Here is a 26,244-nt window from a genome sequence, read left to right as displayed (position 1 = left end):
GGGGTAGGGCATAGAGACAGGTGATATGGTTTGTCTCACCTTGAATTGCAATAATCCTCACATGTCAAGGGTAGGGCCAGATGGAGATAACTGAATCATAGGGGCAGTTTCCCATACTGTTCTCATAGTAGTGAATAAGCCTCAGGAGATCTGATGGTTTTATAAATGGGAATTCCCCTGCACAAGCTCTCTTGCCTGCTGCCATGTAAGACATAACTCTGCTCCTCATTCACCTTCCGCCATGACCGTGAGGCCTCCCCAGCCACGTGGAACTGTGAGTCAATTAAACCTCCCTCCTTTATAAATTACCCAGTCTCGGCCGGGCACGGTGGCTCAAGCCTGTAATCCCAGCACTTTGGGAGGCCAAGACGGGCGGATCACGAGGTCAGGAGATCGAGACCATCCTGGCTAACGTGGTGAAACCCCATCTCTACTAAAAATACAAAAAACTAGCCGGGCAAGGTGGCGGGCGCCTGTAGTCCCAGCTACTCTGGAGGCTGAGGCAGGAGAATGGCCTAAAACCCGGGAGGCGGAGCTTGCAGTGAGCTGAGATCCGGCCACTGCACTCCAGCCCGGGCGAAAGAGCAAGACTCCGTCTCTAAATAAATAAATAAATAAATAAATAAAATAAAATAAAATAAATAAATAAATAAATAACCCAGTCTCGGGCATGTCTTTATTAGCAGCATGAGAATAGACTAATACAATGGGGTTTCCCCATGTTGTCCAGGTTGGTCTTGAACTCCTGGGCTCAAGCAATCTACCTGGCTCAGTTTTCCAAAATGCTGGGATTACAGGCATGAGTCACTGCACCCGGCCTACATTTCATTTTTTAAAGGTGTCCACTTTTAGATTTCCTTTCCTTAAACATCTCAAGCTTTAAATCACAGAAGAGCATTCTTCTTCGTTATTTATTCTTTTTTTTTGAGACGGGGTCTCACTGTGTCACCCAGGCAGGAGGGCAGTGGCGCAATCACTGTAGCCTGGACCTACCTAAGCTCAAGTGATCCTCCCAACCTAAGCCTCCCAAATAGCTGGGACCACAGGCTATTAGCTGCCACACCCACCTAATTTCTTTATTTGTCGAGACAAGGTCTTGCGCTATGTTGCCCAGGCTGGTCTCAAACTCCTGGGTTCAAGTAATCCTTCCACCCTGGGCTCCCAAAGTGTTGGGATTATAGGCATGAGCCACTGCACCTGGTCAGCATTCTTAAATACACTTAAGGTTTATATTTCAGTTTTGTTTATACCAATGAGATCTTGAGTGCTATCTAGCAGACTTTGGATGTTTCAGACAATTTCAGCAATACTAAATGTTTATGACATGCAGTAATGTGTAACATTGCTGAAGTGAAAATACAAAATGTCCTAGTTGTAAGGCTGGCAGGTAGGAATGACAAAGCTTACTAATGAGAGAGTTAGCTCATCCCAACTCACCTTTGTTGTAATCTACTTGATAGGGCTGCTGCAAATTCACATATTTGAGATGCCCAAAGGTATCAGAGTTTATCTTCTTTTGAATGCCAAAAATTGACTATACTTTATATTAATTCTAAAAGATTGTTCTACACCACAAGACAACATTTGCTTATGACGGATTACTGCAAAACAAACTGACAGGCACCATCATCACTCAGATCCACCCATATTCACAAACTTACGGAAGAGAGCCATTCCCATACCTGCCCTTCAGGTTCTCAAGTTCCCTGTGATGCAACATGCTCCGCATGTGTTCGTCCATCTCCTTCAAAATTAAAGAAAGTAGATTAAAACTAAGCAGGATTGCTTTGAAAAAACTCCTCTGTTCCTATTCAATCAAAAATTGAGGCTCAAACTCCTTATGTCAACATATGTTTGTGGTTATTCTCAATTTAATACTGAAATCATTTCCTTAATAATTGACTGTGTTTAATATATTTCATGTTTAAATAAAAAGAATTCTTAAAAAGACATATTTAAGTGGCTTTCCAAAAAGATTAGAGAGTACTGTCTTTAGCAAGCAAAAGACTTACGAGTAAACTAAGTAGGTTAAATTCTATCCCATTATAAAGAATTTACTAAAGTTCATTTTAAAAAAACCTGTCAAACCACTCAACCTTTCAACTATTTGGCTTCTTTTATCCATAGTTTCTCAAGAGTAAGCTACAACTCTTACTTTACCCATGTCTTGGACAGGGCTAGCATAGAGTCATCAATAAGCATTTGTTGAATGAATATAGATAGATACATCAATTCTAGATAGGAGTTACAAACACAACAGAGCCTCTCTATGCTAGATAAGAAAGTTTTTAAAAAATACCTTGGGCCGGGCGCGGTGGCTCAAGCCTGTAATCCCAGCACTTTGGGAGGCCGAGACGGGTGGATCACGAGGTCAGGAGATCAAGACCATCCTGGTCTACACGGTGAAACCCCGTCTCTACTAAAAAATACAAAAAACTAGCCGGGCGAGATGGCGGGCGCCTGTAGTCCCAGCTACTCGGGAGGCTGAGGCAGGAGAATGGCGTAAACCCGGGAGGCGGAGCTTGCAGTGAGCTGAGATCCGGCCACTGCACTCCAGCCTGGGTGACAGAGCGAGACTCCGTCTCAAAAAAAAAAAAAAAAAAAATACCTTGAACATAGCAGCTTAATTATTCCTTTATCTTCACTGTCCACTCCCTCACTTCCCCAATGGATTTGTTTGGTTCCAATGAAAAGTTTGAACATTTATAGTAGATTCCCTCCTTTCCATCCTTAGAGGGAAGAAAATATGTGGGAAAGCTGCCACTTAAAAACATGCAAATGGCCAGGTGCGGTCGCTCACGCCTGTAATCCCAGCACTTTGAGAGGCTGAGGTGGGCGGCTCACGAGGTCAGGAGATCAAGACTATCCTGGCCAACATGATGAAACCCCATCTCTACTAAAAATACGAAAATTAGCCGGGCGTGGCGGCGTGTGCCTATAGTCCCAGCTACTCAGGAGGCTGAGACAGGAGAATCACTCGAACCTGGGAGGCGGAAGCTGCAGTGAGTCAAGATTGTGCCATTGCACTCCAGCCTGGCAACAGAACAAGACTCTGTCTCAAAAGAAAAAGAAAAAGAAAAAAACACGCACACATGTGCACATACACATGCACAAAACTCAAAAAGCTATAAATGTCTATCCCTTTGTCACTCTACAGTATATACAGCCAGAATGCCATAGAGAATGGGTATTCACATCTATGATAATAAAGGGCTACTACACTTGTTGTGTTATTGCTGTTTACTGCATCCTGTGTGAAGTCCCTCAAACAATTTCTCACTTGAACTGCAAAATACTGCCGAAGAAGTATGATTAATTTCATGCTGAAGAATGCAGAGAAGTTAACTCATTCATTCACTGAATATTTATCAAGTTCTTATTATATGCCAAGAATAGAGCTAGGCATTAAAGGTTAAGTGTGAAAATATTCAGTTTAGGCTGGGCACAGTGGCTCATGCCTGTAATCCCAGCACTTTGGGAGGCTGAGGCAGGCGGATCATGAGGTCAGGAGTTTGAGACCAGCCTAACCAACATGGTGAAACCCCGTCTCTACTAAAAATACAAAAAAAAAAAAAAACACACACACACACAACACTAGCTGGGCATGGTTGTGGGCACCTGTAATCCCAGCTACTTGGAAGGCTGAGGCAGGAGAATCGCTTGAACCTGGGAAGGCGGAGGTTGCAGTAAGCCGAGATCGTGCCACTGCACTCCAGCCTGGACAATAAGAGTGAGACTCTGTCTCAAAAAACAAACAAACAAACAAAATATTCAGTCTTGCCCTCTCAGAGTCACAAATAATCAAGTGGTCAAACCCAGGCAGATCTGTCACCAAAGCTAATGCTTCAAACACCATGTCACATTGTAAGCACTGGGTGCACTGACATTTTTTCATTATATACAGGTCATTTGTCTCGCTCTGTCGCCCAGGTTGGAGAGTAGTGGCTCGATCTCGGCTCACTGCAACCTCTGCCTCCCAGGTTTCAAGAGATTCTCCTGCCTCAGCCTCCTGAGTAGCCTGGATTACAGGCATGCATCACTACGCCCAGCTAATTTTTTGTATTTTAAGTAGAGATGGGGTTTCACCATGTTGGCCAGGCTGGTCTCGAACTCCTGACCTCAGGTAATCTGCCCGCCTCGGCCTTCCAAAGTTCTGGGATTACAGGCGTGAGCCACCGTGCCCGGCCAAAACACTTCTTTTAAATGGCAATTTTACTGAAGATGACCATTGTTTCCTTCCTATCTCTACAGATGCTTCATAAGGAGAGAGTAGCTTTACACATTACCTCTTCTAGCCACAACTGATTGGCCAGTAACTAAAATTAACACTTGCAGACTTGAAAACTAAGACAAGTTAGTGACAGAATAGAATGAAAAAAATCCATTAAAATACACAACTTCGGCGGGGCACGGTGGCTCATGCCTGTAACCCCAACACTTTGGGAGACCGAGGTGGGTGGATCACCTGAGGTCAGCAGTTCTCGACCAGCCTGACCAACATGGTGAAACCCTGTCTCTACTAAAAATACAAAATTAGCTGGGTGTGGTGGCACATGCCTGTAATCCCAGCTACTCAGGAGGCTGAAGCAGGAGAATCACTTGAACCCAGGAGGTGGAGGCTGCAGTGAGCCAAGGTCGTGCCATTGCACTCCAGCCTGGGCAACAAGAGCAAAAATGCCATCTCAAAAAAAAAAAAAAAAATATATATATATATATATAGATATATATGAAGTCTTTATGCTTCCTGTTATTCAATTCTTCTTTGATTTAGATGCTTACCAATATGCCTAATCCCCTTTACTTGAGCTAAATTTAAATGAGTTCTGTTCCTTACAACAAAACCATTCCTGACAAAACAGCATTCATTGAAATGGGTTTGTCTGATATAAAAACTGATTCTTCTTACTATAAAAATGTTATCACCCACTAATAGTTTTAATGTGACTTTTGATTTTTTAAAAACACTTCACTAATCTTGTCCTAAATTTACATGCAAACCTTCTCCCATCCTGGTCCAAGGAATGAATGTAAACAGTGAGACAACCAAGCTTTCAAAAATCATTAGAAAAAATTCAGCCAGACATAGTGGCTCACACCTGGAAGCCCAGTATTCGGGAGGTTGAGGTACAAGGATCACTTGAGCCTACGAGTTCAAGATCAGTGTGGGCAGTCTAGTAAGACCTCATCCCTCCCTACAAAAAATTTTTGATTAAAAAATAGCTGAATGTGGTGGCACACGCCTGTAGTCCAAGCTACTCAGGAGGCTGAGATGGGAGCATCACCTGAGCCTGGGACACAGAGGTTGCAGTGAGCTGAGATGGCTCCACTGCACTCCAGCAGTGGGTAAGACCCTGTCTCAAAACAAAACATAACAACAACAACAACAACAAAAATAAGAAGAAGAAAAAAGATCCACAGGCACAGGATTAAGGTAATGGCCCAAATGCATTCCTTCTCATGTATTAGGCTTCTATTTAGGCCTTGGATATTAATCAGTATTATACTTTTAAAGGCTGGGTTGGTTGGAGGGGAGGGGGGAACTCATGGTTAAACACATGTGAAAAACATTGAATAATACAAAAAATATGACCTGGTGTACTGGCTCACACTTGAGGCCAGGATTTCAAGACCAGCTGGGCAACATAATGAGATTCCATCTCTATGATATACATATATTTAACTCCAGGGCTTCTCAGTCTTTTATCTGTCAATGGGCCTCAGGATACTCAGGGATATCTCACACAGCTTTTCCCCATACTCAAGTCACTTAGAACCTTTTCTCCTCCATAGTGTATTTGGAGAAACCAGAGTTACACTAGTCTGGGAAATTGGAGAAAAGCACAGCTTCAACACCAATTGTTCATAGTCCTATCTAAAAGTAAGTATCAGTTATCCCTTCCAACTAACCCATTTTGTTATTTTCTTTTTTTTTTTTTTTTTTTTTTGAGGTGGAGTCTCGCTCTGTCGCCCGGACTGGAGTGCAGTGGCCAGATCTCAGCTCACTGCAAGCTCCGCCTCCCGGGTTCACGCCATTCTCCTGCCTCAGCCTCCCGAGTAGCTGGGACTACAGGCGCCCGCCACCTCGCCCGGCTAGTTTTTGTATTTTTAGTAGAGATGGGGTTTTCACTGTGTTAGCCAGGATGGTCTCGATCTCCTGACCTCGTGATCCGCCCGTCTTGGCCTCCCAAAGTGCTGGGATTACAGGCTTGAGCCACCGCGCCCGGCCATTTTGTTATTTTCTTAAATCATACTGCTCACTTAAAGCAGGCCATTCCCTTGCTTTAAAAAAATAAAGGCGGGGGGGCAAAAAAAAAAAAAAAAAAAAACTACAACCAGCTTTTCCTTTTTTTAAAAGAAAGAAAATAAATAAAAACTACAATCAGCTTTTCCCAGTTCAGGAGTAGACAATTCCAGCCCTTCATTTAACTTCATTATGATTATGGAAAAGTATGAAGAGATAAAAGTATGTTTGAAACCAGAGTAGAGAGCCAAAAAGATTTAAAATGGCAAAATCACAAAATCATGGTATCCCAAGATAGGACTGCTATTCCATGAAACTCTTGATACCACGTCTCTGAGCAGCAGCCTATCCATCTCATATCTTCTCCCTACCTCTGTCCAACCTGAAAGTAGTCATAAGGAATTCTGACTTATTTACAATTTGTGTCAACCTTCGTCAAATTTTTAAAACTAGAAGAGCATTCTTTTATTTTTGTAAATAGTAGCAGGTATATTACATGATTTTTAAATCTCACTGATTTTTCCATCACTAACAGAAATCTAGACAGAAAAAAAATAGAATCCACCCAAGTCTACTTGGTGGATCATAATCAACCCTTCGATCTGGCATCCAACACTGTTTATCAACTGTCTTCACTTAAATTACAAATTATAGTCCCGCTATTCCCAAGGTAAAACTGTTTTAATCAGATGAGCCTTCTTGCCAACTCCTAGAACTGTCATACTCTATTCCATTTGTCTCTGTACATGTTGTTCTCCTACCTAAAATATCTCTTCCTCATTTCTCTTAAACCATCATTACTCTAGTCGCTTTTCACTTCCACTCACACTTCCCTGGCTAACCTAGCCCATGATCCTCCCAGTTCTCTGAATTTCCAATGACAATCAAAAGCATCTTAAAAGCAAAGACAATAAATTCCTCAGTATTTAAACTAGTAGCACTACTCTGAAAGCAAATGATAAAGGCAGGTAAAGGCAAAAAGTGACACAAATTGCAGCCAATTTTAGGTCCTAAAAAGATGTTTTGGCCAGGCATGGTGGCTCATGCCTGTAATCCTAGCACTTTGGGAGGCCCGAGGCTGGTGAGTGACCTGCAGTCAGGAGTTCAAGACCAGCCTGGGCAACATGGTGAAACCCCGTCTCTACTAAAAATACAAGTCAGTCATGCCCGGCAGCACAATCCCAGTTACTTGAGAGGCTGAGGCGGGAGAATCACTTGAACCTGGGAGGCAGAGGTTGCAGTGAGCTGAGATTGTGCAACTGCACTACAGCCTGGGCAACACGGTAAGACTCCATTTAAAAAGAAAAAAAAAAAAGTTTTTCTTTGAGCAACATCCCCACCTTGTGGACATCTAGGATATTGTTAACACTATTTCTGCTGTGCTGCACTTTCCACAAGCATAGGCATAAACAGAATGTAGGTACATACAACAAATGCTATATCCTTAGCTAATCAACAAGTACATGATTTTAAAATTGCAGAAAGCAGTATAACTTCAAATAACCTTGGAATTTTAAGGTATCTTCCCTATAACTGGTTACTAAATTTCCCTGGGTCATCTAGTTTTGAATACCCTCAAATTCTGGATGGACAGAAGTTTAATAATACAGGTACTGGCTTTAGGAGGCAGTAACGAGAAAGAAACCAGTGGAATGGAGACTATGGTTTAGGAAAGAAGCATAAATAAGACATTGTCAAGCTTTTCCCATCGATTAATAACATATGTCTCTTTAAAAAATAGTCATAAAGCCTCAGATTCTCCCTCTTCCATTATTACCTTTTTTGAGCTGTACACAATGTGGCACAATATGCATTTTCGTTCTCGTACCATAGTGATCAGATCTGAAGCACTCAACGTCACACCTGCAATGAGGAAGTAACATTTAGTAAGCTTTTCTCCTCAGATACTTTCTTGCATTCATCTTCACATAGCCAAAATTACAAGTCTTGTCTTCCTCACCTCCACTTTGCTCCTCCCCCAGTCTTCCCGTTTCCAGGTGCATAGGGTAAACATTTTGGGAGCCATCCTTGATCCTTCTTTTTTACCCCATATCCACCCTCATTAGAAAAATGTCAGTCCTACCTTGATATGTAGCCAAATTCCGACCACTTCTCACCACCCAGCACACCTATCATCCCACATGGCATTACTCTACTACTGAAATGACTCCTTCCTTCTGCTCTTGTCCTCTCACAGCTGATTCTCAAAACAGTGTTTTGAGAGTAGCCAAAGATTCTTAGAAGAACATTCTTTTAAAGTTTAATTCAGAACGGCCGGGTGCAGTGGCTCACACCTGTAATCCCAGCACTTTGGGAGGCCGAAGTGGGCAGATCACGAGGTCAGGAGTTAGAGACCAGCCTGGCCAACATGGTGAAACCCCGTCTCTACTAAAAATACATAAATTAGCTGGGCGTGGTGGCAGGCGCCTGTAATACCAGCTACCCAGGAGGCTAAGGCAGAATTGCTTGAACCCGGGAGCGGAGGCTGCAGTGAGCCGAGATAGCACCACTGCACTCCAGCCTGGGCGACAGAGCAAGACTCCGTCTGGAAAAAAAAAAAAAAAAAAAGTTTAAGTTAGAACATATACAGGTTGAACATTCCAAATCTAAAAATCTGAAATGATCCAAAACCAGAAACTTTTTGGGTGTCAACAAGATGCTCAAAGGAAATGCCCATTGGAGCATTTTAGATTTGGAATGTTCCGATTTGGGATGTTCAGCCAGTAAGTATGCAAATATTCCAAGATCTGGAAAAATCTGAAATCCACAACACTTTTGGTCCCAAGTATGTCGGATAAAGGAACTCAACCTGCATGTAATTCCTCTGCTCAGAATTTTCCAACGGCGTCCATCTCACTCACAGAAAACTTAGTCTTTGCAAAAAAAAAAAAAAAAGAAGAAGAAAACCCTAGTCTTTGCCATGGCTACAAAATCTGTTTCTCTCTTCGTCTCTGAACCATCCGCACGCCCCACCGCTCTCCCTCTATCATTCTAGTGCACTCGCATTGCCCTCGTTGCTGTTCTTTGACCACATCACAGATCCTCCCACCTTAGCACCTCCACATTTCCTGTTCTCTGCCTGGAATATTCTTCCTTAAAAAGTCCTTATGGCTCCTGTGGCTCATTGATTTCCATAAGGTATCTAAAATATTGCCTATGGGAGAGGCCCTGCCTGACCTTCTACGTAACGTTGCACTTTCTGATACCCCACCTCTTCACATAGTTCCAGTTTCTCTATTCCCCTATTAACCTGCTCAATTTTTTTATAGTATTATGGGAGATCATGTTTCCACAGAAGGCCTCAACAATATCTGCTACCCCATGTGCTCTTTTGCAATGTGATCTTGCCCCCATCCATGAAAAGGTGGATGGAGTCTGTTTCCCCCTGCTGTGAACTATTTTGATCAATAAAATGTGGCAGAAGTAATGCTGTATAACTTATGAGGCTGGGCTTTCAGAAATCTGTACCTTTAAACTCTGCCCACTTGTTATGCTCCCTCTTGAAAACCAGCCACCGTGCTGCGAGAAGCCAAAGCCACAGGGCAAGGCCAGGTAAAAAAAGAACTGAGGCCCCCACTGAGCACCCAAACAACAACCAGGACCAACTGACAGCCAGAAGCGTGAACCATCTTGGGGGCTCCAGGTCCAGCCACCAACGAGAGACCCCCAAGTGAGACCAATACATAAACCATCCAGATAAGCCCTTTTCAACCCATAGAATTGTGAGACACAATACAATAGTTGTTTTAAGCCAGTAAATTTTAGAATAGTTTATGAACAAGCAATATCTGGAACATGTATTTTTTACTACCTGACATAGTATGTGTTATTCTGTCTCTGCCCATTAAAATTTAAATTCCATGAGAAAAAGGACTTTGTATAGTTTGTTCACTAGTATAGTTCTGTCTAGCACTTAGAACAGTATATGACATACCATAAGCAATTCAAAAGTATTTGTTGATTATTCCAAATGGAACTATCCATCCTTGGGTTACAACATGTGAATTAAGTAACTGAGCTGAGTAAATACTGGGGTTTGAGGCCAGGCACAGTGGCTCACACCTGTAATGCCAGCACTTTGGGAGGCTGAGGTCGTAGGATCACTTGAGGCCAGGAGTTCAACACCAGTCTGGGCAACATAGTATCTCCACAAAAAATGAAAGAATTGGGTACTGTGGCTCATGCCTGTAATCCCAGCTACTTGGGAGGCACAGCAAGGAGGATTCCTTGAGCCCAGGAGTTTGAGGTTATAATGAGCTATGATTGTGCCACTGTACTTCACCCTGGGCAAGACTGAGGCTCCCTAAAAAAAAAAAAAAAAAAGCAAGAAAAAAGAAAATACCAGGGGTTTAGATTAAGACTCAACAATGGTTGACTCTTTCACAATCCTCTAGCACTAGCACACTTTCCTCGAGTCCCTGCTAGAGATGCTCTATATGAAATTTTAAATCTACTCCCCAAGCAGCATTGCTCCTTCCTCTACAGAATAACATCAGGCCCTAATAGACAGATCTGCTTCCTTACCTGAGGTACATTCCTTAGGAGATTTTAAAACTGTGACATAATGAGGTTACAAACTACCACAGTTTAATCTGTAACTCCTAGATAATATGGCAGAAGGACCAACGAAAGAGGCCTAAGGTTCTCCACTCCTCTGAATACTCAGCAGTTTTCTTGCCATGCAACCTACTTCATAATATTACTGAATTCCTAAATAATTTTATTCAATAATAAAGTTCAGGCTGGGCATGGTAGCTCATGCCTATAATCCCAGCACTTTGGGAGGCTGAGGTGGGTGAATAACTTGAGGTCAGGAGTTCAAGACCAGCCTGGCCAACATAGTGAAACCCCGTCTCTATTAAAAATACAAAAATTAGCTGGGTGTGGTGGCATGTGCCTGTAATCCCAGCTACTCTGGAGGCTGAGGCAGGAGAACTGCTTGAACCCAGGAGGCGGAGGTTGTAGTGAGCCGAGATGACGCCCCTGCACTCCTGTCTAAGTGACACAGCGAGACTGTCTCAAAAAATAAAAATAAAAAATAAAATTCAAAATGCTAAAGTAAGATTATGGGGTAAAAATATGGACATTTAAGAAAGTTGAATGTCAGTTAGCTACCAAAACAAAGAACTATACCTTTGTGGATAGGTACAGTATTATACTTTCCATATTACCAATAATCTCTTAAATCTCAGACAGAAATGTTCAGTGCTATAGGATACTACTTCTAACTGCTTTATAATGTAACATTTACTTCAACTTTAATTACTACTTACATGTGTTATTTTGTTACTTCATTCAACAAACATTTATTGAGCACTAAGCACACTATTCTAAGGGTTGGAGAAATTGGTGAAGATACATCCAGAAAAGTTTTAAGTTGTGCTTCCAGTTATCAATCACTAAAGCAAAACAGGAACAAGAAACTTAGAAGTAATAAAGTCAGTGAAACAGTGTGACTCTCTGGTAGAAATTACAGCAGTTACTGTGGAGGTTTCACATATTTACTTGGTTGAAAACCAAGCACTAAAATACAAACTGTGCTTTTATTTGACAACGCCAACAACATCAACCCCTAGTAAATGGATAAAGAAATAAAGCCATACAGTATAATAGAAATACTCTATATCAACCTTTTAACCAAAGTCTCCCTCTTTTTAGTTAATTTTTTCTTTCACAAGCTTGTTTCTAATCTGCATATATTAAGAATACTCATTTTCATTTTCTTAAAAAAATCAAAATGTAACTGCCAGCAAAGTATTCAATCGATAAGAAAGACTTAGTATTTAAACTCTAAGGTGACATGATTCCAGGCAAAGTAACTTCAGTTTGTATATTCTTAAATTGGGTAAACATATAAATTCCATTAAGCTTTCTGAAATACTGTAATTAGCCCAGCCTTCTAGATGGGAACCAGTGCTCTTTTTAAAGGCCTTGACAAAGACTAGAAGCCATGGAAATACAAACCATCCAACTCTGTGATCTCAACCAAGGTGAGTGAGAAGTGACAAACTACAAGTAAGGAAGGAATTCAAACCTACTGTCATCCTCACTTTAGCCACCTTACATTTTCCCCTATGTCAATTAAATATAACCTTCATGAAATTTTTCAACTCTTCTCTAAATAACTGAGAAAGAGCTGTGATATTTTAAATGTAATAACCTAAAAACCCTATCAAAGGTATTTTTTCTTAACATTCTAATTAATATTGTCAATAAAATTACCATCCTCCCTAGGCAAAACCATACCATGTCTAGTTCTTTTCTTTTAGACTCTCATACTTAGTCACAAAGGCACTCACCCCCAGGCAAGGAAATAGACAGGGTAGATCACAGCCTGATTCTTTAACTCAGAATTATAAGTAGTGTCAGTTTCCAATTCCTTACTTAATTCTGGAACTTGGCAAGCATTCTGCTCTAGAGGAAAAAATAACCCAGAAAGAAGCTGGGATAACACAGACCCTAACAACTTAATAAAACTACTAGCAAAAGTTATCATCTAACAAAGTAAGTTATAAGTCCAAGACAGCATGTACAAAGACTGCCTCTTTTGGGTTTTTTTTTTGGAAGATGGAGTCTTGCTCTGTCACCCAGGCTGGACTGCAGTGGTGCGATCTTGGCTCACCACAACCTCTGCCACCTCGGTTCAAGCGATTCTCCTGTCTCAGTCTTGCAAGTAGCTGGCATTACAGGCATGCACCACCACGCCTGGCTAATTCTTTTTGTGGTTTTTTAGTAGAGATGGGGTTTCACCACATTGGCCAGGCTGGTCTCGAATTCCTGACCTCCCTCAGGTGATCTGCCCACCTCAGCCTCCTAAAGTACTAGGATTACAGGTGTGAGCCACCACACCCAGCACAAAGACTGTTTTAAAAGTGTAACCAGATAGCTTGTTGCATTTACTTAATAGTTGAAAGTTTGTATTCTTGCATTTAACAGTGTCATTTATATATACTTTTTTCCCCCAAAGGTTCACACCATAATTTAAAATTCTGTGACATGAATCATAAGCGCTGCAAGCTAATGAATAAGCCTAGATGAATCATCACTATTCTTCTCAAAGAGTTTTGTTGTTCTCCATTCATCTCATTGTTTGTGTTTGAGACAGAGTCTCACTCTCGTGATCCAGGCTGGAGTGCAATGGCATGATCTCGGCTCACTGCAACCTCCACCTCCTGGGTTCAAGCAATTCTCCTGCCTCAGCCTCCCAAGTAGCTGGGATTGCAGGCTCCTGCCACCACGCCTGGCTAATTTTTTTATTTTTAGTACAGATGGGATTTCACCATGCTGGCCAGGCTGATCAAGAACTCCTGACCTCGTGATCCACCTGCCTTGGCATCCCAAAGTGCTGGGATTATAGGAGTGAGCCACTGCACCCAGCCTCATCTCATTGTTAACAGTACATTTAATAATCTTTATCCATTTTTGTATATGTACAAAAGAAAATTCTGTACTGTTCATAAAGTGGAAGTGGATCATCATAAAGATCTTCATCCTCAGTCTTCACATTGAGTACACCAAGGAGGAAGCAGGGGAGGGGTTGGTCTTGCTGTCTCAGGGATGGCAGAGGCAGAGAAAATTCTGTGTATAAGTGGACCTGCGAACCACAAACTTGTGCGGTTCAAGGGTCAACTGTATATTTTCTCTTCCTTAAGATTTCCTTAATATTTTCTTTTCTCTAGCTTACTTTATTGTAAGGATACAGTATACAACATATATAACATGCAAAATATGTGCTAATTAACTCTTATGTTATCAGTAAGGCTGCTGGTCAACAGGAAACTATTAGTAGTTAAGTTTTGGGGGAGTCAAAGGCTATAGATGGATTATTGACTTCACATGATATCAGTGCCCCCAACCCTTGAGTTGTTCAAGGGTCAACTGTATTTTTCCTTATCAGTCTATCTATATTTTGTTTGTTAATATTATTAATCTTTTCAAAGAACCAACTTTGTCATTTTGTCTATTGTCTTTTTCTATTTCCTTAATTTCGACTGCTGTCTTTATTACCTTTCCTTTTATATACTTTGGGTTTATTTTGTTCTTCATTTACTAGCTTCTTAAGGTAGAACTTGAGGTCACTGTCTTTAGGCCTTTTTTCTTTTCTAATAAATACGTTTAAACCCATAAACTTCTCTGTAAGCACTGCTTTAGTGGCATCCCACATTTTTTAGTACTTTTTAATAAACGTTTTACTTTAGAATAGTTTTACATTGATATAAAAGTGGTAAAGAAAGAGATAGTACAGTTTCCATATACCCCATGTCTAGTTTCCCATATTAACATCTTTCATTTAGCCACGTCAGTGACTCATGTCTGTAATCCCAGCACTTTGGGAGGATGGCTTGAAGCCAGGAATTCAAGACCAGCCTGGTCAACACAGCAAAATTCGTGTATCCACAGAAAAATTAAAAATTATCCAAGTTGGCCAGGTGTGGTGGCTCACACCTGTAATCCCAACACTTTGGGAGGCCGAGGTAGGTGGATCACCTGAAGTCGGGAGTTGCAAGACCAGCGTGACCAACATGGTGAAACCCCATCACTACTAAAAAGATAAAAATTAGCTGGGCTTGGTGGCACGAACCTGTAATCCCAGCTACTCAAGAGGCTGAAGTAGGAGAGTCACTTGAACCCGGGAGGCAGAGGTTGCAGTGAGCCGAGATCTCACCATTGCACTCCAGCCTGGGCAACAAGAGTGAAACTCAGTCTTTAAAAAAAAAAAAAAATCAGGCCGGGCGCAGTGGCTCAAGCCTGTAATCCCAGCACTTTGGGAGGCCGAGACGGGCGGATCACGAGGTCAGGAGATTGAGGCTATCCTGGCTAACACGGTGAAACCCTGTCTCTACTAAAAAAAACACAAAAAACTAGCCGGGCGAGGTGGCGGGCGCCTGTAGTCCCAGCTACTCGGGAGGCTGAGGCAGGAGAATGGCGTAAACCCGGGAGGCGGAGCTTGCAGTGAGCTGAGATCCGGCCACTGCACTCCAGCCTGGGCGACAGAGCTAGACTCCGTCTCAAAAAAAAAAAAAAAAAAAAAACTTACATTAGTATGTTACATTTGTCACAATTAAATTAACAAACCAATATTGATACACTGCTATTTATTCATTTATTTTTGAGGCAGAGCCTCAGCTCTATTGCCCAGGCTGGAGTGCAGTGGTGCCATCTTGGCTCACTGCAATCTCTGTAACCTCCGCCTGAAACTATGTCGCAAAAAAGAAACAAAAATCTTACATCAGAATGTTACATTTGTCACAATTAACAAACCAATATTGATACACTGTTATTTATTTTATTTATTTATTTTTTTTGAGACAGAGTCTCGCTTTGTTGCCCAGGCTAGAGCACAATGGCACCATCTCGGCTCACTGCAACCTCTGCCTCCTGGGTTCAAGCAATTCTCCTGCCTCAGCCTCCTGAGTAGCTGGGACTACAGGCACCCGCCACCATGCCCGGCTAATTTTTGTATTTTTAGTAGAGACGGGATTTCACCATATTGGCTAGGCTGGTCTCAAACTCCTGACCTTGTGATCTGCCCGCCTTGGCCTCCCAAAGTGCTGGGATTACAGGTGTGAGCCACCTCACCCAGCCTGATATACTGTTATTATGGAAGCCATATTTTATTCAGAAGTCCATTTATTTATTTGTTTGTTTATTTATTTATTTATTTTGAGACAGAGTCTCGCTTTGTTGCCCAGGCTAGAGCACAATGGCACCATCTCGGCTCACTGCAACCTCTGCCTCCTGGGTTCAAGCAATTCTCCTGCCTCAGCCTCCTGAGTAGCTGGGACTACAGGCACCCGCCACCATGCCCGGCTAATTTTTGTATTTTTAGTAGAGACGGGATTTCACCATATTGGCTAGGCTGGTCTCAAACTCCTGACCTTGTGATCTGCCCGCCTTGGCCTCCCAAAGTGCTGGGATTACAGGTGTGAGCCACCTCACCCAGCCTGATATACTGTTATTATGGAAGCCATATTTTATTCAGAAGTCCATTTATTTATTTGTTTGTTTATTTATTTATTTATTTATTTTGAGACGCACTCTTGCTGTATCCCAGGCAGGAGTGAAGTGGTGTGATCTCCGCTCACTGCAACCTCCGCCTCCTGGGTTTGTTTGTTTGTTTGTTTGTTTATTTATTTATTTATTTAGAGACGCACTGTTGCCGTATCCCAGGCAGGAGTGAAGTGGTGTGATCTCCGCTCACTGCAACCTCCGCCTCCTGGGTTCAAGCGATTCTCCTGCCTCAGCCTCCCGAGTAGCTTGACAGGTGCCTGCCACCATGCCCAGCTAATTTTTGTGTTTACTTTCAGTAGAGACAGGGTTTCACCATATTGGCCAGGCTAGTCTGGAACTCCTGACCTCAGGCAATCTGCCTGCCTTGGCCTCTCAAAGTGCTGGGATTACAGGCGTGAGCCACTGTGCTCAGCCCAGATGTCCTCATTCTTTACCTCCTACATTTTTTCTCTTCCGGCATGTCACAGAGGATACCACATGACATTTAGTCATCATTTCTCCTCTGGCTCCCCTTGGCCATGACAGTTATCCCACAAATTCTGATGCCATATTTTCAATATCATTCAATTCAAAGTACTTTCTAATTTCTCTTGTGATGTCTTCTTTGACTCACAGATTATTTAGAAGATTCATTGAATTTCCAAATACTTGTGGCCTTTTACATATCTTGGTTTCTAATTTAATCTTATTAAGAGGCTGGGAACTATGACTCACGCCTGTAATCCCAGCACTTCGGGAGGCCAAGGTGAGTGGATCACCTGAGGTCAGGAGTTTGAGACCAGTCTGGCCATTATGGTGAAACCCCGTCTCTACTAAAACTAAGAAATTAGCTGGGCGTGGTGGCAGGCACCCGTAATCCCAGCTACTTGGGAGGCTGAGGCAGGAGAATCACTTGAACCCAGGAGGCGGCGGTTGCAGTGAGCTGAGACTGCACCATTGTACTCCAGCCTGGGCTACAAGATCGAAACGCTGTCTCAAAAAAAAATTAATTAACAATAATCACAATAATCTTATTATAGTCAAAGAACATATACTATATTAGTTTAATCCTTTCAAATATACTGAGAATTACAGCCCAGCATCTGGTTTATATATACAGTGGGGGAAATAAAGTATATTCTGCAGTTGTTGTATGGAAATCATTTATACTGTGTGTGTGTGTGTGTGTGTGTGTGTGTGTGTGTGTGTGTGTTTTTGAAGGCACAGTCTCGGCCAGGCACAGTGGCTCATGCCTGTAATCCTAGTACTTTGGGAGGCTGAGGTGGGTGGATCACAAGGGGTCAGGAGTTTGAGACCAGCGTGGCCAACATGGCAAAACCCTATCTCTACTAAAAACACAAAAATTAGTCTGGTGTAGTGGCAGGAGGCTATAATCCCAGTTACTCGGGAGGCTGAGGCAAGTGAATCGCTTGAACCTGGCAGGTAGAGGTTGGAGTGAGCCAAGATTGCTCCACTTCATTCCAGCCTTGGCAAAAGAGCAAAACTCCGTCTCAAGAAATAAATAAATAAATAAAAATAAATAAAGACATGGTCCCACTCTGTCATTTAGGCTGGAGTGCCATGACACAAACATGGCTCACTGCAGCCTCAACCTTCCAGGTTCAAGCAATCTTTCCTACATCAGCCTCCCAAGTAGCTGGGACCATGGGCACATGCCACCACACTGGGCTAATGGTTTTATTTTGAACAGACTGGGTCTCTTCATGTTTGTTGGCCAGGCTAGTCTTGAACTCCTGGGCTCAAGCAGTCCTCCCACCTCAGCCTCCCAAAATGTATACTAATTTTTTTTGTTATCATTGAGAGAAGAATGTTCAAATCTCTATGATAGTGAATTGTCTATTCCTTTAGTTGTATCCATTTTTGCTTCATGTATTTTGAAGCTCTGATATCAGGCACAAGCATAGTTATAACTGTTACATCTTTCTCATGAACTGACCTTTTATTGTTATGATATGATCCCTTTAACTCTGGTGATACTTTTTATATTGAAGTCTATTTTATCTGATATGAATATAACCACTCTAGGCTTCTTACGCTACTTTGATCTTTTTCCATGCATTTGCTTTTAGCCATTTTGTCTTTATGCATTAAATCAGTGTGTATTCCATTAAAGCCAATGAAATTATTAATATAGTTGAATTAGATCTACCGTTTTATTATTTTTAGCTCCTCTATTTTTGTTCAGTTATACCTGTTTCTGTCTCCTTTGGATTATTCACTTTAATTTTTCTACTAGTTTTTTTTTTGGCAACACTTCTTTGCATGATTCTATTTTCCCCCCAGTGGTTGCTTTAGGAATTCCAACATGTATCTTTACCATTATACTCTTTACTGTGTTAAAAAGTACCACTGGCCAGGCATGGTGGCTCATGCCTGTAATCCTAGCACTTTGGGAGGCCAAGATGAGCGGATCACCTGAGGTCAGGAGTTTGAGACCAGCCTGACCAACAAGGTGAAACCCCGTCTCTACTGAAAATACAAAAATTAGCTGGGCATGGAGGCGGTGCCTGTACTCCCAGCCACTCGAGAGGCTAAGGCAGGAGAATCGCTTGAATCCAGGAGGCAGAGGTTGCAGTGAGCAGAGATGGCGCCACTGTACTCCAGCCTGAATGACAAGAATGAAACTGTTTCAAAAAAAAAAAAAAAAAAGTACCACTACAGGTAATATGTAAAAACCTTGCAACCATATAGGCCCATTTACCCTCACCCATCATCCCATCCTTTATGGGATATGTTTTATATCTACCATATGTAATGAACCCCCAAGATGATGCTTTTTTGTGCTATAGTCATTTTTTTAAGAAATGAAAAAGAAAGTTTCAAAATATCTATCCAGATATTTACAAGTTCTAATCTTCATTGCTTTCTGAAGATTCAACTTTCCATCTGGTATCATTTCCCTATGCCTGAAGAACTTCTTTTAGCATTTCTTATAGTGCAGATCTACTAGCAATGAATTATCTTACAATATCTTTATTTCATATTATTTTTTTTTTTTTTTTTTTTTTTTTGAGACAGAGTCTTGCTCTGTCACCCAGGCTGGAGTGCAGTGGTGTCATCTCAGCTCACTGCAACCTCCGCCTCCTGGGTTCAAGCGATTCTTCTGCTTCAGCCTCCCAAGTACCTGGGATTACAGGTACCAGTAATCATGCCTGGCTAATTTTTTTGTATTTTTAGTAGAGATGGGGTTTCACCATGTTGGCCAGGCTGGTCTCAAACTCCTCACCTCCAGTCATCCCCGCATCAACCTCCCAAAGTGTTGGGATTACAGGCATGAGCCACTGCACCCGGCCCCATATTCTTTCTTGAAGGCTATTCTGCTGAATCTGAAATTCTGGGCTGACATGTTTTTTCCTTCAGCACTTTAAGGATTCTCTTCTGGCCTCCACTGTTTCTGATGATTTGTCAGTGGTAAACGGAATTGTCTCTTTGTATCTAATATGTTGTTTTCTTTGCTGTTTTCTAGATTTTTCCTTTAGTCTGCCAATAGTTTAACTATAAGACATCCACCCATAGTTTTCTTCATATTAAAATTCTTGAGGTTTCTGTGGTTTTCTTATTTTTATTTTTCTTGGGGTTTGCTGAGCTTACTGAATCGATCAATGTATGTCCTTCACCAAATTTGGGAAATTTTCAGCCATTAAATTTTTAAACTTTTTTTTTTTTTCTCATTGTTCTTCTTCTCCCTTCCAGATTTCAATTAAATGTGCTGGGTTTTTAAAATATTGATCCCAGGTCACTGAGGATGTATTTCTTTTTCCCTCTCACTCTTTCTTCAACTTTAACTTCAAGGATGCTTTCCTCTGTCATCTCCATTCTTCCATTAGGCCTCATCCAGTTTAAATTTTTATTTCAGATATCATATTTTTCAGTTCTAGAATGTCTATTTAGTTATCTTAGTTTCACACTCATTCTTTATGAGTACATTTTCCTTTATATCATTTTTATTTCCTTTACTAATGCACAGTTATAAAAGTTTAAAATCATTTCCTGCTAATCCCAGCATTTGAGCATTTTAAGTCTAGAGTGTCATTTAGCTTGAGAATAGGTTACATTTCCCTGTTTCTTTGTATGTGAGTAGTTTTGGAATATATCCTTGATATTTTGAATGTTATGTTGCAGCAACTCTAGAGTCCTTTATATTCCTCTGAAGAGTATGGACTTTTGTTTTTTTTTACTTTTGTTTTCGTAGTATCTAACTTGGTTAACTCAAACTACAAATCTGTCTCCTAGGCAGCAATGAAATCTTCAGTTATTTCACCCTTAGCTGGGCTTCTTTGGAGTGTGCTCCACATATGCATAATTCAGCGGTCTGCCGAGATCTGGGCAGAGTTTATTCACAGAGTCTGATGCTTCTCCTCTCTCTCTGCTTTCCAGGATTCTCTTCTCACTTCCCTACAGCTGTAGTTGCTTGAGCTTTATCTTCTGGTTCTTCAGGCCACAAAGACTGAAGTTTACTATTGGAATTGTAAGCACCCTACATGACACAGATCAGGGCCTGCCCTAATGTTAGAAGCCATGAAAATGGGAAATTACTCCAAGTAGTCCCATTCTTGTGTTAACTCCCCTCTAGAATCTGCCTGGTTTTTTGTAACTCTCCAGTAGATTTTACTGGTTTTATGTATTTCCGTACAGATGTAATAATTGTTATCTGTGGGGGCACTGGCCACGAGGAGCTTACTCAGCCTATGACCAGAACAGGACTCCCATGTTTGCACTTTTGTGACCCACCAGCGTGTTTGAATGGCTCCAAGCAACACTCAATCAGGTCAGACTTATCAAAGAAGACATATCCTCAATCATGCAATGGAGTAGGAGGCCCTAGGTTTAGTGACAAAGTCTGCTGGGACCTGGGTGACTCTTGAATGGCAGCTGTTCATGAGGTGGCTTGGCATTCCAGCCTACTTCAATTTTATGGTGCCTCCATCTAAACACACACATAATGGTTTGCTCAACCATACACTGAAAAAACCATTCTCATGCATGCTTGTTTAATGCCTTTGTCCCTCACTATTAAAAGCCCTTTAAAGGCATCTAATTATCTAAGACATAAATCAAAATATTTAAAATGTCTTACAAGGCCCACTTGAAAGAACCCTTGCTAATGTGTATTACATAGGTTTGAGCTACTTTCTTGTAGGTCTCTGTGATCAGACAAAATGGCATTTTCAGTTCTTCCCACCTACCACACTCCTCCCACCTTTGGGCTTTTTCATGTGCTGGTCCCTCTCCTTGGAAAGCTCTTACTCCTTTTCATCTAGTTAATTACTCATCCTTCAAATCTCAGTCCAAATGTCAGTTGCCTAGGAAAGCACTCCCTCATCTCCCAGACTAGGTCATACCCCTCACTGTGCACTGCTCTTCTGAAACCCTGTCCCTTCTTTATAACACTTATCCCAATTGTGGCTATTTCTGAGGCACACTGTAGAGCAGCAATTCTTAATCACATCAGACCCAACTCTTTTTTCCTAAAACATATCATTGTGGAAATTTTCATTCATACATAAAAATAGAAGGATTATTATAACAATCCCTGCTGTTCTGATCAGCCAGCTTCCCCCACTGTCACAATTTTTCCTTTTAAGATATTTTGTACCCCCTTTTTATTGTAAATATTTTGTAAGAACCTTTTTATCCTTCCTGAAATAAAATGCAGAGCTACTGTAACTTACTTACACATGTAAAACTTCAAATATCAATATAATGTGCTAACTATAATAAAAATGAAAAATTAAATGAAAGTGCGTTATAAAATAACATGTATATCAACACATATAAATGCTCAGACATGACTATATTAGAAGGATAAAACTATAAATGTGACTACTACAAAATCAGACGAATATAGACAGGTATGTGATATTTAAATACCATGAATAGGCTGGGCATGGTGGCTCATGCTTGTAATCCCAGTACTCTGGGAGGCTGAGGCAGGCGAATCACCTTAGGATGGAAGTTCAAGACCAGCCTGGCCAACACAGTGAAATCCCATCTCTACTAAACATATAAAAATTAGCCAGGTGTGGTGATGCATGCCCATAGTCCCACATACTCAGGAAGCTTAGGCATGAGAATTGGTTGAATCTGGGAGGCAGAGGTTGCAGTGAGCCGAGATCATGCCACCACACTCCAGCCTGGGTGACAGAGTAAGACTCTGGCTCAAAACAAACAAACACAAACGGCATTGCTGTCTGCAATACAATTTCCCAAAATAGTGACCAACTCAATAATCTTTCTGAACTAAAGAAAGCACAATCCCTTGATTTACACGATAACTATGCTTCATGCAAAAAAATACTCTGTGTTGACAGGTGCAGTAGCTCATGCCTGCAGTCCCAGCATCTGGGAGGCAGAGGCAGGCGGATCGTTAGAGTCCAGGAGTTCAAGACCAGTCTGGCCAACATGGCAAAACCCCGTCTCTACAAAAAAAAAAAAAAAATTAGCTGGGTTTGGGGGTCCATGCCTGTAATCCCAGCTACTCAGGTGGCTGAGACACAAGAATCACTTGAACCCAGGAGGCAGAGGTTGCAGTGAGCCGAGACCATGACACTGCACTCCAGCCTGGGGGGTCAGAGTGAGACCTTACCTCAGGAAAATAAAATAAAATAAAATACTGTGTGTATATGTTAAACAAATTTGGTTTGAGGCTCAGATCATTATAAACCGATTTTTCACCTACATGAACATCTTCTGGGACATTAGAAAGCGATGCAAGATTTATGTGTTCTCACCACAAAAACTTATAATACATATATTAGTTTCATCTAGCTATTCCACAAGGTACAGCAGGTCCTCAAAAAATGCTGTTTCATTCAATACCATGCTGTTATAACATTAATGAGAAAAAGTAAATTATATCCAGCTGAGGCCACTGTCTACATAGAGCTTGTATGTTCTCCCTATTCCTTCATGGGATTCTTCCAGGTCTCTAGTTTCCTCCCACACCCCAAAGATGTGCCTGATGGGTGAATTGGGTGTCTAAATGGTCACAGTCTCGGTGAGTGTGTGTGTGTGTGTCTGAGTGTACCCTGTGATGGAATGGCGTCCTGTCCAGGGTTGGTTTCTACCTTGTAAACTTAGCTGCTCTGACCACCTGAACACGGAACTGGAATAAAGAGGTTGGAAAACAAAAGAGTGGATAAATACAAATTATTGTAAAATAAAAATGTGTGAAGTATGCACGACAATAAACAATGTGGTATGAAAGCACCCACCTGTCATATTTGTTGATTTTTAACCACATGGTAGTAGGCAGGACCAATTGTATATGCAATACATAATATTTTTATAAAACCACAGTGGTCGCAAAAAGCATACCCTATTTTGCACCTTTTCTTTCTCACTATATAGGAGGTCATTCAATATTACCACATATAGAGTTGGCTCATTCTTTCTAGCAAATGCATACGTTTATTTAATCAATCCTTTACTGATGAAGACCTGGGAGCTTCTTGATAGTTTCTTTCATATTAAAACATGCACACATAGGCCGGGCGCGGTGGCTCAAGCCTGTAATCCCAGCACTTTGGGAGGCCGAGACGGGCGGATCACGAGGTCAGGAGATCGAGACCATCCTGGCTAACACGGTGAAACCCCGTCTCTACTAAAAAATACAAAAAACTAGCCGGGCGAGGTGGCAGGCACCTGTAGTCCCAGCTACTCGGGAGGCTGAGGCAGGAGAATGGCGTCAACCCGGGAGGCGGAGCTTGTAGTGAGCTGAGATCCGGCCACAGCACTCCAGCCTGGGCCACAGAGCAAGACTCTGTCTCAAAAAAAAAACAAAAAACAAACAAACAAACAAACAAAAACATGCACACACGCGCACACACGCGCACACACACACACACACACTCGACTGTAGGGTTTCCACTAGTGATTTTACATGTTAGAGGTCCAAGTAGAGCATTCATATGTAACTTGTCTGCCCAGGTGCTCTTATTCATTGGGTACACAAATTAATCCTAAACTCTCCACTAAGACACTCCAATTACAAAACACACAACACATAGACTTCTCCCTGAGCCATTCCTGGTCCCAGAACCAAGTCATCTAGCATCTACCATTCCTTTCAACTCTTGTAGAGCAGCCTTCAGACGATATGTGCACTAATCTAGATGTACAATAATCGCTATTCATAGTCTTTCCTTTTTAAATATCTTCCTTTTAATCAAAACAATTGGCCGGGCGCGGTGGCTCAAGCCTGTAATCCCAGCACTTTGGGAGGCCGAGACGGGTGGATCACGAGGTCAGGAGATCGAGACCATCCTGGCGAACACGGTGAAACCCCGTCTCTACTAAAAATACAAAAAACTAGCCGGGCGAGGTGGCGGGCGCCTGTAGTCCCAGCTACTCGGGAGGCTGAGGCAGGAGAATGGCGTAAACCCGGGAGGCGGAGCTTGCAGTGAGCTGAGATCTGGCCACTGCACTCCAGTCCGGGCGACAGAGCAAGACTCCACCTCAAAAAAAAAAAAAAAAAAAAAAATTGGGGGCCGGGCGCGGTGGCTCAAGCCTGTAATCCCAGCACTTTGGGAGGCCGAGACGGGCGGATCACGAGGTCAGGAGATCGAGACCATCCTGGCTAACACGGTGAAACCCCCTCTCTACTAAAAAAATACAAAAAATTAGCCAGGCAAGATGGCGGGCGCCTGTAGTCCCAGCTACTGGGGAGGCTGAGGCGAGAGAATGGCGTAAACCCGGGAGGCGGAGCTTGCAGTGAGCTGAGATCCGGCCACTGCACTCCAGCCTGGGCGACAGAGCGAGACTCCGTCTCAAAAAAAAAAAAAAAAAAAAAAAAAACAATTGAGGTCGGGTGCAGTGGCTCATGCCTGTAATCCCAGCAATTTGGGAGGCCGAGGTGGATCACCTGAGGTCAGGAGTTCCAGACCAGCCTAGCCAACATGGTGAAACCCTGCCTATTAAAAATACAAAAAGTTAGCCAGGGAGGTGGTGGGCACCTGTATTCCCAGCTACTTGGGAGGTTGAGACAGGAGAATCACCTGAACCCAAGAAGGAGAGGTTGCAGTGAGCTGGGATCATGCCACTGCACTCCAGCCTGGGTGACAGAGCAAGGCTCTAAAAAAAAAAAAAAAAAAAACCAAAACACACACACACAATAGGTTCTGAACTCAGCTGATTAGATTCGTTCACATCCTCTACCTCCTGCCAGGCCATTTTATTTATTATTTTTTAATTTTTGAGATGGAGTTTCGTTTTTGGAGTGCAATGGCACGATCTCGGCTCACTGCAACCTCTGCCTCCCAGGTTCAAGCGATTTTCCTGCCTCAGCCTCCTGGGTAGCTGGGATTATAGGCATGTGCCATCACACCCAGCTAATTTTGTATTTCTAGTAGAGACAGGGTTTCTCCATGTTGGTCAGGCTGGTCTCAAACTCCTGACCTCATGTGATCCGCCCGCCTCAGCCTCCCAAAGTGGTGGGATTATAGGCAGTGAGTCATTGCGCCCGGCCCTTCCAGGCCATTTTAAAGTTCTCCTCAAAAACCATCTAGTATTTCTAATTAAAGGGCTCCTACCATCTTCTAGACTCAAGAGTTAACTCTAGGCACGGCGCGGTATTTGGCAAATGTGGAGTAGATACTAAATAAATTCTAGTTGTATCTGAATATTGTCTTTCATTATTTCATTCACGACCAAACTTGAGAATGGGGCTTAACGCAAATTTTAAGATTTCCCATGGTATTTACAACAGTACTAAGCTAGTAGTAAGTACTCAAAAGTTATTTGTGGGCCGGGTGCGGTGACTCACGCCTGTAATCCCAGCACTTTCAGAGGCCGAGGCGGGTGGATCATCTAAGGTCAGGAGTTCGAGACTAGCCTGGCCAAAGCGGTGAAACCCCGTCTCCACGAAAAATACAAAAATTAGCCGGGCGTGGTGGTGGTGCATGCCTGTAATCCCAGCTACTCAGGAGGCTGAGGCAGGAGAATCTCTTGAAACTGGAGGGCGGAGGTTGCAGTGGGCCAAGATCTCGGCACTG

General features: G+C 42.3%; 1 protein-coding gene across 2 annotated transcripts in view; it reads right to left on the bottom strand.

The window, feature by feature from the left end:
• The window catches only part of ZNF106 (zinc finger protein 106), an 81,174-nt gene that overhangs the window by 53,744 nt on the left and 1,186 nt on the right, over positions 1 to 26,244 (bottom strand). For both annotated transcript variants that reach the window (XM_033190420.1, XM_033190418.1), the window contains exons 2-3: positions 8,019 to 8,104; positions 1,683 to 1,744 (exon numbers count right to left, since the gene is read on the bottom strand). In XM_033190420.1, the coding sequence (XP_033046311.1) occupies positions 1,683 to 1,744; positions 8,019 to 8,072 (116 nt within the window). In that variant the 5' untranslated portion in view covers positions 8,073 to 8,104. The remainder of the gene's footprint in view (positions 1 to 1,682; positions 1,745 to 8,018; positions 8,105 to 26,244) is intronic.

The sequence above is a fragment of the Trachypithecus francoisi genome, unplaced genomic scaffold, assembly GCF_009764315.1.
Source record: "Trachypithecus francoisi isolate TF-2019V2 unplaced genomic scaffold, Tfra_2.0 Lachesis_group3, whole genome shotgun sequence".
Taxonomy (NCBI): domain Eukaryota; kingdom Metazoa; phylum Chordata; class Mammalia; order Primates; family Cercopithecidae; genus Trachypithecus; species Trachypithecus francoisi.
The sequence above is the reverse complement of the archived record's forward strand: the minus strand, read 5'-3'. Positions and strand labels throughout refer to the sequence as shown.